The sequence below is a fragment of the Phalacrocorax aristotelis genome, chromosome 1, assembly GCF_949628215.1.
Source record: "Phalacrocorax aristotelis chromosome 1, bGulAri2.1, whole genome shotgun sequence".
Lineage (NCBI taxonomy): Eukaryota > Metazoa > Chordata > Aves > Suliformes > Phalacrocoracidae > Phalacrocorax > Phalacrocorax aristotelis.
The window spans coordinates 214,814,141-214,829,948 of NC_134276.1; the positions used below are offsets into that span (position 1 = coordinate 214,814,141).

The window sequence follows — 15,808 nt, forward strand, 5'->3', positions numbered from 1 at the left end:
GAGAAGCGACTGATGCTGGGGGAAGGCCTTGGGCAGCTGAAGAGGACAGTAAGGAAGCCAACACGCAGTAGGTAAAATACAAGGTTTTTTTTTTTAAAATTGTTTTCTGTTTTACAAGCAAATGTTTGTACAGAGGTTGGTGGAACACAAGCAGACAAAATAAGCAAAACACAAGACCAAGGGTTTGTCATATAGATCTGCAGCCAAAACTTAATAAGAGGGCAATAACTGGAGATATTCACAGCGTTCATCAACTACAGGTCTATACCCCCTCCCCCCAATACATGTGTATAACAGGAAAAAGACATCCAGCATCAGCTTTCAAACAGCTAAAACGCCCTCAGAGCTCACTTCCATTCTCATATCTGCACAATTTCAGGTGCAATGGAGCACAAAGACAACTTGCTACCATTGCCTAGCCACCTCTTGCCAACTCTGCGTCACATACTGTTCCAAAACAAAAAGCAAACACAAAATCAGGAGCAGAGTGCTATGTACTGCTTTATATCAGATTAAAAAAAGAGTTGTAGTGTTTAGTAGTTTAGTTTGCCAACTCTTCAGATTTTCATAGAATTTTCTTCCATCGCCTCCCACTTTGAAAACTTCCACTGACACTCCTTCTCAAACAAAAAAAAGCCCAACCCTGATGTTATTTGACCTCAAATACAGAAATACAGAGAGAGCGCGCAAACGCCAGGTTTGAGACAATTAAACAAATAGTTAGTTACCTACGTGTGATGTTAGAGGAAGTGAGAATCTGATTGCTGGCCAGGTACAAGAATGAGTCTCCCACAGTTCTACCTACAGCATTTCAGCGACGACCTGTAATCAGTTAACCCTGGATACTTCTAGCAAAGACTCCCGACAGCACAGAGCTCCTGCTAACAGCCCGCTCGTTCCGATTCAAACACCTAAGCATTTTAAATTCCTTCCTCCTTCCATTTCCCTGGGTTAAATGTGTATTTTCTTTGGATTTGGGAAGAAAGTCAGACTCATTCCTTGATACTTTTGTCTCCATTCTGGCATCAAAAGTATTGTCCTGGAGTCAGGAGAGAACAAACTAGCTGCCAACTGTCCAATGACCCCAAATCACTCTGGTGAGCAGACGGAGGACTTAGGCGAGCAAGGCTGTAACTCAGATACTACCAGGGAAGAGAAGCATGATAGCACACAGTCCTTTTCCAAAGCTTCCCACTTATCGTGGATGCAGCACAGGGACTCCGTGATGAAGCACCAGAACAAGGAAAGCAGGAATACAGACAGAGCATCTCCTCAGCAGTGGGTTTTCAAAAGAACAAAAGTCATCTGAAAGCTCAAAGAAACAGGATCCCCAGAGCAATAAGCAGAATTGTGCAATTCAAAAACACACAGACGTGAATCTTACTTTCAGAGGGCTTTATATTACAAAAAATGTAAGTCACAACGAATGCGAAAAATCCATTCAATGAGGCTTGTTTCCAGTTTGCTAGGAAAGCTACTTTTCTCTTCTTTATTCCCAGCCTACCGCTGAAAACATGATTGCCAAAACAGTGACACCTCGAGCTAGATTTTTAAAAAATCAAACTTGCTCTGCCAGATCCAGTACTCTGAACTTGTCCAGGTTGTAGAAACAAGCCTTCACGACTCTGCCTCCAAAGTATCTTCCGTTTAGATCCACAACGGCTGGAATTGAAACCAACAACAGGTCAGCAAGCAGCAATTAAATAAAATAAACGTTTCTTTAGCTAAACAGTCTAACCAACGAGACTAATCTCTTTACAGAAATTAGCTCTGAGGTTCACAGGACACGATTTAGTATCCTACCTTTGATGGCAGATTCAACCCGTTCAAACTCTAAAAATATTCTTACAGCTTCATCGTCAGGGGCACCAGGAATCTGAAACAAAGGGAAAAAAACCCAAACCAAGAAGTAATTACAACAGTAACAAAAATACTGTTTTAAACTGGTGTTCTTCACAGAAGTAGTGAAGAGAACACAATGAAAAGATTCCAAAAGCACAATACCCAGAGATATTTGCCCAGTTTCTGACACTGAAAGTTTGTATCTTACAGGTATGGAAGATATAGAACCCCACCACAGCAAAGGACCCTGTGAGATTCTCTAATCTATGCCCCTTCCCTAAGGCAGTAACAAGACAGTCATGAGGGACAAGCACGCAGCTTGCTTTCAGAGCAAAGAGAGATTATCTCTTACCTCAAAGATGACACATTTCCCAACCTTGCCATATTTTTCGCATTCTTCCTTAGTTTCCACTTCTAGATCTTCATCCACCTCCCCAGCACCTACCATGTTCTGAAAGTTAAAAGAATAAACCCAGCTCACTGCACGCAGCCTGTACAGACGGTTACGCAGACGAATCACGGATGCATGCAACTGTGACCATGAATACTTTAAGCTTCTGTTCACCAGCCAAGGGCCACAGGAGGAGACAGTTCCCCAGTACTAAGACAAGGTAACTGCATAATCTAAAGCAGTGTTGATTTACAGTCACAACTTGCATCTCAGGACAACACGCATTCTCTTCCCAACAGAAAGCACCACGTAGGTGCAGGCCAGAACCATTGGACCTGTGCAGAGTCACTGTAACAGGAACACAGGTTTAACCATTTCAACCAGTCACGTATGCTGCAAATACCCTTACTCCCAACTTACCCTTAGTAAGACCACTTTAGTTGGGCATTTCAGTATCTCAGTCAAGGGGTTGGAATCTGCTTTCTTGCCTGTTTCTGTTAGGAAGACAGACCGGTGAATCATGGAATAATTTAAAACTAAAGCTCTTTTAAACCTTATGTAGGGGCTTTTATAAGAATCTTAAAGTCACAAAATGTAGTTTCATATCGGTGAGGAATTCAGAACTCGTAGCTATTTGGAATGACAATAAGAAGGGAAAAAAAACCACTGCTACAGAATGTGCATTAATCTATAACACTGACAACATGCTATTTCTTTGAGGGAAATCATTCCTAAGTTCAGAATTGTATCAGACCCCCATAGAACTAAAAATCAGATCTCCTCACTTCCAACGCTGGTGCTCAGGCAGAGGTGCTGTTCCAGTAAGCCTAGATGATGTCTCTAGATCAGACAACAGCAGGGAAATGAGGGCAGTATCTAAAGCATGTGACAGGGAGAAAGTCAGCAGAAGCAGAGCAGGATCACCCCTGGAAGAGGCTTCCAAACGCTAAAGGAGGACAACTGATGGGGAAGGGGTGGATGAGCTAAAATAACTAACAGAGGACCACTTTAAAAAAAGGATTAAAAAAAAAAAAAGAAAGAATTTCCACAAGAAGGAACACAAGTCATTCCTCCAACTCTATTTTCTGCAAGGGCAGATGGTAAACAAAAATCTAGGAGCCTGAACTATTATTTCCGCCCCTATATTTCACAAAATTATTGGTGCATGACAAAATTACCTTTCTCTGCAGAATCTCCAACAATGATCTTGCCACCCCTCTTGCTTGTTTTCTCTACTGACAGTGCTGTGCTCAGCCCCTGTTCATGCTTTCCCAGCCCCTGGCCCTCTCTGAAACCATACTTCTGCATTATTTTATGCGCTACTGTCCCTCTGCAAAGAGAAAAAGCATCAGTTAGTAAATGTTTCTTACAGAAAACATTACCCCTGCATTTCTCCCAAGTGCTCAAATACTCTACCTCCTAAGATCTCTCGACACAGAGACTGAAAACTTACGAGCTTCTCCAGGACTTTACAACCTAGCAATTTCACAGCACCCTGTGCAGATGGAAAGCGTTACCCCTGAATTACGGATAGAAGAGTGGTCAGAGAAGCTGACTAAATAAAACTGTTCATACTTCTACAAATACAACCCCACTTCCGTTAGCAGTGCAGGCCAGCATCGTACACTCTGCAGAATGGTTTGGGTTAGAAGAGACCTTTCAAGAGCAGCTAGTCCAACCCCTCCGCCACGGGCAGGGACATCTTGCACTAGATGGGGTTGCTGACAGTAAACCACAAAACAGATTACACCAAGGCCTATTTAGTCCAGTTTGTCTTTGCCAGTGGCTGCTATCAAAAGCTTGAGAGAAAAGGCAGATGTAGAACACCTACTTCCCACATTCAATCACATTCCACTCTTTCCTAATTCAAAGCTGGTATAAGCTCCAGAGTACACCGCTTTGCTAACCCTTCCTGTAACAAATCTGGATATCCTCAGTATTAAACGTGTCTCATCTTTGTGAATTTTCAAGAATGTATTGAGTTAACAAAGTCCCCAATCTATTTAAAAGTACCTTTTTTTTTTTTTTGTAAGTACCTTACAAAAAGCACCTCCACTGACAGGTTTTGGAATTTCCACTAAATGAATAGATAGGATCAAAATATACCTACACATGTTGGCATTTCTTTGGAGAGCATACCCAGACAGGCCAAGACACAAAAGACATGCCATGGAATAGGAGTTTATGCCACAGTAAGTGTTCTATGCTCAGGCACCCCCATTTTACCAATAGGCATGTAAGATTACACAGAACGCAGGATCAGTGACTACGTGACTAGTTTCTAAACATACAAAGACACATTAAAAAAGGCCAAAAAATCTGACTGTGGAACACTGTAAAGTCAAAACACTAAGTCACAGAATAAACTGTGGCCAGCTACATGGTCAAAGTAAGGCAGGTTAAGTCATATTTTTAGCATTTCCTTCAAGGAAGTGAAGGTCCCAGGGTGTTGGTAACAGTCCATAAAGTGCTCCACCAGTACTGACTTTGGTTATCCTTCTTCTAGACAATGTGAAAAATAAAATAAGAATTTCTACAAAAAAACTGCATTAAAATTGTCTCCAAAGTGAAAACACAGTGTAATAATGTAATAAACTATACTTTTATGTCTGCGTTTGTCCTGGATACAGCTTTGACTACAGTGAGTCTGCATTTCCGCAACACCCGATGTGACTGATAAGAGGACCACAGCTAACCACTACACCTTTCAGATGAGGTCTCTGAGCTGTTTTTAACTATGAATTCGACTTCATTTTGTTGCCACAGTAGCAACACGAGCATTACACACAAAGCTAATCCAAGGCAGAAGAGTAAAGGGACAGATTTGCAGCCACAGCTGCTACATGCATGCAAACATGCTTTGAATTTTTGAACAAAGCAGAGCTGAAATGATTTGCCCATTGGTACGTAGTGAATTGTAGACAAAGCTGGAAAAAAACCTAGAGGAACTAACGTGCCATCTGTGTTTTCCTGTACACTGCATTAGCTTGGCTTTTACAAGCCACAAACACTTTACAGTGGAATGTGGCTTCAGAAATCACTTAAAAGCTCAGCCTTGAATGCAGCCACCTCAAATACACCTCTCAGTCGAGTAAATCCACTGCTTTTTCTGTATCCTGCCAGTTAAGACTATACGTACTCAGACTAACCACATACATGCAATGGGCTGTGTTCCTCCCTGCAGACAAACTATTTTAACTTTTGATTTCCGCCACCTTTTGATGCCCCTTTCCACAAAATGTGCATAAGTCAATCATTTACCCCATGTTAGCAAGGAAAGAGTTGCTAGGTCCCGTGGGGGAACGAGGTCTTTCCGGCTCATCATACACTGGAGGAGGAATAGCTGCTTTGGAAGATGGTGCCCGAGGTCTTGACTCCTCTTCAAATGGAAATGATGCTACAGCTGGAGAAAAGAGACATTCACTTCTTCTCTAATACACTTTGCATGAACCACCTACTTATTACGAATGCTAGAGTACTATGCCTCCAATCTAACTCATTTACAGACAACTCTTCATCTTCAAGCTGTACTTTTTTCTCCTTTAATACTAACAAACTACGAACAAAAGTCTTCCACATAAATCCAAATCAGAAGAATGTTTCCTTTGCACATGCTGCTTTACCATCCCCTCACCTCTCTCAAAAACACGATTTGCGTTGAGTTATTCTGGATTTTCCTCACTGGATATAGAGTGAGTTGGTATCCACAGGTCTATAATGCATTTATTAACCTCTCGCTTATCAAATGGAGAAAAGAAACATTAAGAGGCCACCTGCACTATAATGAGTTTATCCAGACAGGGGGCAAGCAGACTTAAAAGGCCCATTCATCAGGAACAGATTTATGACAAGAATGGATCAATGCACACAGCTTGGGGCGCGAGGACTGTAAACAAAAGGACACTGTACGTTTACACAAAAGGGAAATCAGTCTATTAAAAAGAATGAATGCGACTTGAAGCAAAGTAGTTATACAATCTTAAAGACATCTCACTGACAATTTGTGAGCTGCAACTTTTCCTGGAGGATGGAGATATATCTCTCTCTCTACAGATATCTCAATCAGATGGATTAGATTAAACTACCTTCCACGGACAAGTCAAAAGGCAAAATGTGAAAAGAAGCCTACAGACCACTAAAGGAAATATGCAGAACACACTTTTGAATGTACTTACAGAATTTTAGACTGACTTCATTTTAGATTATTTTTCTTGTGAACCAGTACTTGTATCTTACCAAGTAAAGTATCACGTGTGAAGTCTGGGGATGCCACATGAGGAAAAAGATCTCTATTTAAGCAGCAGATGGACCAGACTCTGGGAATTGTGCTACAGCAATATTTTCTCATGTTTTTCCAGCTTAGCATCAAATAACAAGCTGTACAAAGGCTTCCTTGTGAGATCATGTCAGTTAGAAATATCCTGAGGGGGAGAGCTTTCAACCATTTCCAGCCTACATTTACTTTTCCTTGACACCACTCAATTGCTCTTAATTATTTATTCAGAATAATCTCTTTCTGGTTTTAATGTTTACACACTTCAAATACTTTGATTATTGTATCATTCATTTACTCTGCCAAGCTTCATTTTGTTTATTTGAATCTTCTCAAATAAAATCAGGACTCCTAAAGGAAAGTTTGTGTGTGCATAAGATTCTTTTCTGATTATTTTTAACGTACACAACATACTGGTCATTATTTTAATTTAAAAGTTTAAGACGAATAGACATGCAAAAAAGAGCCCAACATTTTTGTTCTTATAGCAAGACTATGCCACCTAGTGGACAACTGCAATCTTCAAGCTATCTTCATCGAGGGAAACCTGAGCAGGCACACACCTCTAGCAGGTATTGAATCCCCCAAAAACTTACAAAATTCCGTCTGCAGTGCATAACCCCTTCAGAAGAGATATTCAGAGACTTAGTCCTAAAGCAAAGGGTGATGGAAAAATTCCCTCTCCACGCTGTGGAGGTTCCTATTCTACCCACAGAAACTTGTCTGCACCGTTTCTTGTTTCTTATCAGAAACAAGTAACTGGACATGGTTGTAGCAGACCAGCTTGCCAAACCATTTCTCTAGCAATCCAGAAAGAACCCTTTCCAACAGAGATGTGAAGCACAACAGTATCATGAGTTTCCCACAGCCTCCCACCCATCAACAAAGAACTGGTGGAAGTTCTTCTGCCACAAACAATCGTATGGGAAGAGCCGCAGGATGACTTAAACAGAAGGTTGAGTGAGAAATAAATGCCACTGCTAGGTTTCAGAGAAGAGGGTTTTGGTGTACTTACGTTCTTTGTCCTTCTCAACAAGAGAAGTGGGTGGTGCAATGGCAGCTCCTCCCATACCTATGAGCAAAATGGAAGACAACACATTGGTAAGATTAGGTTCCACTGAACCTTAATCCAGCTGCTGGCTCCTTACGAGCCGATTCTTAACATCACTATCAACCGAAAAGTCGCAAGAGAGCAGCCTGAGGAGTTTCAATAGTGGTAAAGGAGAAATGAATGAAAGGCACACCAAGGGAGCCAACATCAAACTGCAGGGATGTACTACATACGCTGTCTATCATAAATATGTTTCATCGGATTTCAAAACTAGAGACTGCAGTGAAACAAATCTTCAGTTCTAAAACTGCTCAATTAAGCCAAATGAAAAAGACAATCTGTTCAGGATTAACTATACTTTCATAAGAGTAAAGTACAAAATCCCTTCTGTATTTTAATAAGCAATATTCTAATGTAATCTCAAACTTCCAAGACAGAGCAAATATTTTAAATGGCCTGTCGGAAATTTTTTTTCCTAAAATAAAACCAGACCTGAATTATTTACCGTAACTTTGTCGCTGAAAGAGAATAAAGTTTAAATTTGTGTATGCAAAGATGTATCTCATCACCCAGATCCATGATTTGCTGGCTAGTTCTAAGGGCATTCAAATAACAAATGCAGGAACGGTGAGTTTTTACAGTGAAAACTCACCGGTGATTCTCATAGCCTGATTTTACCTCATGCCTCACCCCTTTCCTGGAACCTACACCACGCAGAAACTTACAACATGTATCTACAGACTAATGTAAAAAGAGGTCTTTCCACAAATAATTTAGCTGCTGTCTCCCTCCATGGAAAGAAGTTTTCTGCATTACAACAGTTACGATGTCATAAAATGCTAGGTTTATTCTAGAGGCTCAGAAACAACAGTATACTTCTCAGCCGAGAAAAGAGAAATACAGAATCCATGGAACAGGAACAGGTTTGTGAATTCCACCCCTTTCTTCTTTTTCCCCATCAAAAAACAAAAACACAACCAAAAAAAACCAAAACCAGCTCCCTTACTTCTTTTTCGTCTCTCTCTTTCATAATCTTCATCTTCATCAGAATCTGGATCTGGTCTTCTTGAAAATCCACTGGCTTCATGTCTGTCTTTACGTCTTCTAGGAGACACAGTTAAGTCAGGCTAAGAAACCATCAAAGTTAACTCTTTTCTTTAATTTGTGATATCACCTCTGCAGCGTGAATTATACTGCTACATTCTAATTGGCATTTTATAATGTTTTCCACGAAGGTGTACGTAAACACCTTTACTTTGTGTTTCTGTGCTTTTACCCTCATGGAGTATTTTTTGTAAAATGTAAGATTATTGAAAGCAGGATCACCTTCCACTTGCAAGTCAGCCAAGGAGAGTGTATGCAAATGAGGAAACATCTGAATAAATCTAGTGCAAACCGACTACAGTGGCTGGATGACTGCAGTGGAAGAGGTCTTGGATGGAGTCATTAGCAAGGTAACAGGACATTCATCAATCACCCTCCTTTGAACAGAATCCCTATTAAATTCACCATCACAGGCTATATGGAGTAGTAACACCTACTCAGTCAATTAAAAAAAAAATATACCACCATGTTTAAATAATCAGATTATTGAGAAGCTGGCTTGGCAACTAAAGTAAGATTCAGGCAAGTCTATTTAAATTTAACATATAGCTCAGAAATGCTTCAAGAATTATTTGCACTTCAACTGTTATTTCTTGTGATCATGAAGTTACTCATTTTAATACTTTAGAAAAAGGGAAACTATTTTTCCCAAAAGGTGAAGAGCACAGCTTGGGGCATAAATCAGATCTCATTCCCAACAGAGCCATCAAAACTGCTACAGTATGCTAAAACCAGCACTACTATGGAGCCAGACAAGGTTTCTCTCTCTCTACACTCTGAGTTTAAAACAAACGTACACTCTGTTCAACACCCGGGTTAGCACAACACAGAGAGCTGATGCAGGTTTGGCTGCGATTCTTTCCCCAATTTTAAATCAGAATGTATCACGTATTTTTCAGTTCTTCTCTCCAATGTTACACATAAAGACTACCCTCTCAGCTCACATGCAACAAGTACGAGCACGACTAAAAGCAGTCAACGCCGAAGCTGTGGAAACTACGGTCCAGATTTCTGAGATCCTGCATGCTCGTATGACAGAGCCTCAGGCATTCCTCCTCCACCAGAGCAGTGGAGATATAACCAAGAGAAGACAGAGAAGTCCAAATGACTAGACATACTAATTTCCACAATCTAAACAGGGCCACAGAATATCCCCCTTGTAATTCCACAGACTTTAGATGATTCATAACACGATGAAGCTGGCTTATTAATCTCAGTTAAAATAAGCAAATATAATCCTACTGCCTGGCTGGCAGATGTTTTTCCACCTATTTCAATAAGACACTGAATCTGCATTCAACTTCTTTAATATGACTAGAGAGATTTCTTATTCTAACGAAAGGGCATTAAGGTAATTAAAAGTAAGCAGTATTTTCCTTTGTCCAGAGACGAAGGAGTAATAAATACACAATTAACTTACTTAAACCAAATGCAGAATATTAAAAAAGAAATTGCAGCTATGCCTCTCAAAGGCTGTGCTAGCTACATCTCTAAAACTGAACACGTTCACGTATCAGTTTGGAGTATTTAAAAGCAGAAAGGACAGTTTATCACTGAGTGCTGAAAGGTGTTTCCGTAGTAACGTTATACTGACAACAAATGCTCTAAAATACCTGCGAGATCAAAGTCTGATAAGGATGCATGAAGTACCCAAAACCTGCTGCTACTATCAAAATAAAGTAAATGTCGAAAAACTTGACAAACTTCTTTCAGCTTGTCCATTACAAGCCAAAGGGGCTGTAGAGATGATAAAAATCTCATAATTTTTGCACTGTTAGACAATTTTAGCAAGAGCATTAAAACGTACCCATTGAAGCACTGTGCTTCAATACATACAGTAGTCTTCACAAAACCTTCGAGACCTTCCCTGAAGCTGTTTAGAGGGATAAAACTAAACAAATCGATGTTTCTATTGTTTATCTAGTTGTCAATGTCATGAGTTTAAACAAAAGCCTTACTTTTCTCTTTCTTCAATCTCCTTTTGCCTCTCCAGCTCACGCTGCCTCTGTCGTTCCTCTCTCTGACGTTTTACCACTTTCTCATAGTCATTTGGGAACATGGGATCATACTCATCAGCCAAAGGAATCAACACATCTCCCGCAGAGAAACCACTAGGTACGGGATCCTTAAAAAAGAAAACGGCATGTTTTCAGCAGAGAACTGAAAACAACGTCCAGTTGGACACCAAGAATTTAACACTTCTTTCTCACCCCCAACAACACAAAACTCAATTTCCCACTTCTATAATGGCAGGTAATATCCTAATCCCACTGGCACTAGAAGAAATCTTTGCTTTGTTGAAACTAACATTTTACCCATTTTCTCATCTGAAAGAACTGTTTCAGAACCATCACCTTTGAAAGGTTTCAGAGTGAAAGTTTCTTTAGATTCCTTACCAGGAGAAATCCATTTTGAAGGGTTAGGTGGCTTTTCTTTTATTTTTAAGTTGATTGTTATATAGGTCCAGTTCTGACACTGGTGCAACTACAATTACATTATTTACCTGACCAAATTGCTGTCTTGCAAAGTACTTTGAAGCTGTCCAGGAGAAATACACTAGAAACACTGTTTTATTTTAACTGCCTTGGTAATTCCATGTTGTATCACGTGGAAGTCTGCATAAAGTTTAAACTTTCATTACTTAAAGAACCTCTGAGAAGAGGAAATAATTTTCAGGAAATAATTTTCTTTCCTGTGGTCAAAGTAGTGATGAAAAAATAAAAACACAGACTGCAGTCAAAAAATTCCAATTCCAGAACCTTTGTTAACAGCTGGACTTTCAAGCTGTTTTGGCCTTACCTTTAACCCTGCTGCTACATGAGGCGGTGTGTCCACAATCTGTCTCTCATCAGAAGAGCTACCTCGTTTCAGGTCAATCACTGGAGCAAGGACTGTCGTTTGCTTTGTTCGCTGACTCTGAATTAAAAAAAAAAAAATAAAAAAATATCACCAACACACCAAATGTCTGAAAAAGATAACAAAATAGTTTCCTAAAAAGCAGCTTTCTTTATATAATTGCAGCCGGTATCTCCAACTTGTTTTTTTACAAGGATGAAAACCACTGTCTCAAATTCTTCACTGTGCAAAGCTCATAAACCTAGTTTATGCCATATTTTAGTGGTGGCAAAGGCCACTCATTTCTGAGACAGATGCTTGCCAACTCTGGTTAAAGAGCTGCTACACAAATACAGATCTGATGCAATATTTCAAGGAACGCTTCAATGAAACCAGGGCATACCTTCCTCTTTTTAAGTGAGTGAGATCAGACTTCGCTTGTGCATGGACTAGAACGTACAGTGGTGGGTGAACAGGCCCAGGTTTGGACTAGGACCAGACACACACATTAAAAATTCAGACAATCTCTTCAGATGAGTTTGAACTGACTGTGTTTTTTTTATGAAGGGGCTCAGACTTATTCCAAATATCTAGTGTTCTTCATATTTGATAATGTGATAAAATGGATTAATCTATTCTGAACTCTAATCCCATTCTATTCTTCTATTAATCTAGACATACACTGCATCAGTTGCACAAAGAATATATCTAATATAGCAGCCATTTAGATTTCATTTATGCAGGTTGTTCCAATTATCAACTAAATCCTGCCCTCAATTTTAGCAGCATAAATCAGGAGTAATTCCAGTGAAAAAATGCTGTGCCTACGTGAGTATTCGGTATCTATGCTACTACTTTTCTTTTAATGAAGTAATCTTACTTTAGAACCTACACACCACAAAGAACACACAGGTGTCCTGCCCGAACCAAAATATCAACACTGCTTAAAGAAAAAGGGTGAAACACTGCAGCAATGAAAAGAGAAAACGGCTCTGTTGCAGCTTAAGCTCAAGGATGCAGCTTGCACTCCTTCTCCCTTTCATGTACACTGGAAATACTTTCCGCAAAAAGTTCTAGTACACAACAATTTGCACTTTAGCACTGAAAGCCTTTGAAATACCAAGCATAAGAGGATGCAAACAGGTAAATAACTAATACAAAATGCCAACAATGGCCAATGGCCAGTACTGCCATCCATCAGACACAGTATGACTCTTACTTACCTCAAAAAAAACCAAAAAAGCCAACTTAATCTCATTATCTTTGAAGCTAGATTTGAACATCAGCTTTTGCCTCTGCTAGTTAAAAGACCTGAGGTCCGCAGGACACATATCAGTTCTTCGTTCAAATTGAATTTTGCAAGACTCTCTAACAGATTTCAAAAAAACCATACATCTCACCTCTTCCCCTGTCAATTTTGCTAGGCTTATTGCTACAAACTCAGAGGCAAATCCTAGCAAAATCACCCCAAATCAGTATTCTAAGGTCACAAGCTTTCCTCAGCGCTCCAAACAAAAGAAGTTTGAGTAACAGAAAGCAAAAATACAAAGGGATCCTACCTTTGCTTGCGTGAGCGCTGCTTTCTTCACCTGCAACTGAGACTGTAGTAGTTTGAAATTCTTGGACCAGCCTTCTGTTTTAGAATCGCTGGTCTCAACTCCCAGGTCATCGTAAAGTGACATTTTCTCTTCAATTTAAAACTAAAAGACAAAAGAAAAAAAAACAGATGACAAAACAAACCTACATCCGGGGCTTATTTGCTACTAGTTTGCATATGTTTGTACACCATATTTCTATGTATCTTTTTTCCAAAGCCAGAGAAAATTCAAAGTAATTAAATTTTTCTGGCTAGTAGCAGATACACATGACTACAGTAAGGCTGCATAAAGGTAACTGAAAGCTAATGAATACTGTTCAAGTGTTAAGAGGTGTTGGAAACTTCCTAAAATTACATTTGTAGCATTAGCTATCAAACATTTCAGGCTTTGAAGAAGTTATCATAGAATTATAGAATCATGGAACGTCCTGAGCTGGAAGTTACGCTGTAGTCCACATTGGTATTTTGAGGTTCATGAAGAATTTCCATGTCATGTATCACACAAGCCTCAAGACTTCCAAACCAAGCACAAAGGAATTGTTGTCTCTGCTGACCTTAAAAGCTACCCGCACAAACACATCAACATTCCTATCATCTGCTTAAATTTCACTGTTTTTGCATCACTGTAAAGGAATATCTATTGTATACTAAATACACTTGCCAGAGTATTTATTATTAACTATTTCCAGAATGTTTAAAGGTGTCTCAAATACACAGAACTTACATATGCATACGCACACACGCACAACACATATATAATTAGCTAGGTAACAACATCAATAACACAACATGAATTATATCACTTTGTCTGATATTGCATCTGACATGAACAGAAGAAGAGAAAATTTGCATTTAATGAAAGGTCCGTTGCCTGCAGAATAACGTGTAAGCCCATTATTTAGTCTCTGATAAGCCTAGATTACATTATCTCCATCTAAAACCTTCTTAATTTACTGCAGGATCGAACATGACTGTTAATGGTCTGCAGTGAAAGCTTACAGTCTCATCAGAGAGACTTTGCTCCCACAGATTTGACAGACACTTATATTTGAGGGAACCTGCCTGACATATAGATGACTGTTGCTACAGATATCACTTGAACCTGTTTAAGCCTTAACATTTAGCACTAAATTTTAGTTTAAACGTTTATAGCGTTTAAACCTGTGGAAAAAGCCTGAGATGCAGCAGACAGCAACAACATTACAACTCCAAAAGTCAGTAAGCTCAGCAAAAATTTAAAAACCCAACAGTTTAAGGCTGCAGTGGAGCATGAACAACCAGGGCTCAGCAGAACAGAGCTCACTGCCAGAAAACGGAGGAAGCTGTGTTCACTAGCGATTATTATACATACGGGTAGAGGGAATGAAAGATATAGGGGAACGAAAGATATAGGGGAACATTATAATGAATATGGGAGCAGGCTGAGGACAAGGCACCACAACAATTCCGCCCGCCACACGGGAGCAAGGCTTATGCAGCAGGAGCGGAGCTGTTCTGGGGCAGATACGGGGCACCTGCAAACGCCGTGGGGCACGGGGAGGGCGCTGCCACCCGGGAGAGGGGCTGGCAGCCCCACGGCCCGGGTGGGAGGGGACGTCCCACGGCCGGGGGGCACCGGGGGGAGGGAAGCGGGGGAAGGGGGGGGGCACCGGGGGGAGCGAAGGCGGGGGCTGTCACCACACCACAGCAGGGCGGGCTGCGGTTTATCGCCCGCAGGGCCGCGGGGGCCGAGGCCCGGGACGCCGAGGGCCGCGCGGCGGGGCTGAGGGGCCCTGACCCACCCCGTCCCGCTCCCCACACGGGCCCGGGCCCCTCCGAGGGGAGCAGCCGCCCGCCCCCCGCTTCGCCCCGCCTCTCCGCACCCCCGCCCCGAGCCCGGGACGGCCGCGGCCCGCCGCTCGCCGCCCGCCGCCCGCGGCTCACCCCGCACCGCGCCGCCGCCATCAGCCGCCCGCGGAGGCAGCCGGGAAGGGCCGCCCGGGGTTCACGGCGCCTGCGCACTGCCCCCGCCCGCGCGGCCAATGGGCGCGGGGCGGCGCCGCCATTGTACCGCCCCCTGGCGGCGGGCGGCGGGCGCGGCACCCCATTTATCGCCCCCGTCCTCCCGCTCCGCGCAGCGCGCCCCAGTCCGGCACTGGGGGGGAGCCCCGCGTCCTGCCCCCTGCCCAGCGCGCCCCAGTCCGGCACTGGGGGGGAGCCCCGCGTCCTGCCCCCTGCCCAGCGCGCCCCAGTCCGGCACTGGGGGGGAGCCCCGCGTCCTGCCCCCTGCCCAGCGCGCCCCAGTCCGGCACTGGGGGGGAGCCCCGCGTCCTGCCCCCTGCCCAGCGCGCCCCAGTCCGGCACTGGGGGGGAGCCCCGCGTCCTGCCCCCTGCCCAGCGCGCCCCAGTCCGGCACTGGGGGGGAGCCCCGCGTCCTGCCCCCTGCCCAGCGCGCCCCAGTCCGGCACTGGGGGGGAGCCCCACGTCCTGCTCCAGTGCACCCCAGTCTGGCACTGAAGAGGGAGCCCCACGTTCTACCCCAGTGAACACCAGTCTGGCACCGGGGAGGGAGCCCCACATCCTACTCTGCACCCATCACTGGAAGCTATGGGCTGAGGGGAGCTGCTTTGATTCCAAAAAGGAGGGAATGGAGGTACCTTTTGGATTCCTGACCTCCAGCTGCACTTGCAGCCCTAATTCAGGTGCCAGACCCACAGCTGAGCCCCCTTTTACTTG

The 15,808-nt window shown here is 42.6% G+C and overlaps 1 protein-coding gene across 2 annotated transcripts; it reads right to left on the minus strand.

Annotated features, from left to right (window-relative positions):
• Positions 1-1,380: 1,380 nt before the first annotated feature.
• Positions 1,381-15,091, minus strand: RBM17 (RNA binding motif protein 17). 2 transcript variants are annotated; one of them, XM_075081671.1, is made up of 12 exons: positions 15,017-15,091; positions 13,056-13,196; positions 11,461-11,577; positions 10,620-10,786; positions 8,564-8,658; positions 7,522-7,578; positions 5,495-5,636; positions 3,412-3,563; positions 2,654-2,727; positions 2,195-2,293; positions 1,804-1,876; positions 1,381-1,662 (listed from the first exon to the last, which is right to left on the minus strand). In XM_075081671.1, the coding sequence occupies exons 2-12, from the start codon at positions 13,176-13,178 to the stop codon at positions 1,559-1,561; spliced, it is 1,203 nt and encodes a 400-aa protein (XP_074937772.1). In that variant the 5' UTR covers positions 13,179-13,196; positions 15,017-15,091; the 3' UTR covers positions 1,381-1,558. The 2 variants fall into 2 exon arrangements, with proteins under 2 accessions (XP_074937772.1, XP_074937771.1); XM_075081670.1 differs by having other exon boundaries at positions 8,564-8,661.
• Between the last annotated feature and the right edge of the window lie 717 nt (positions 15,092-15,808).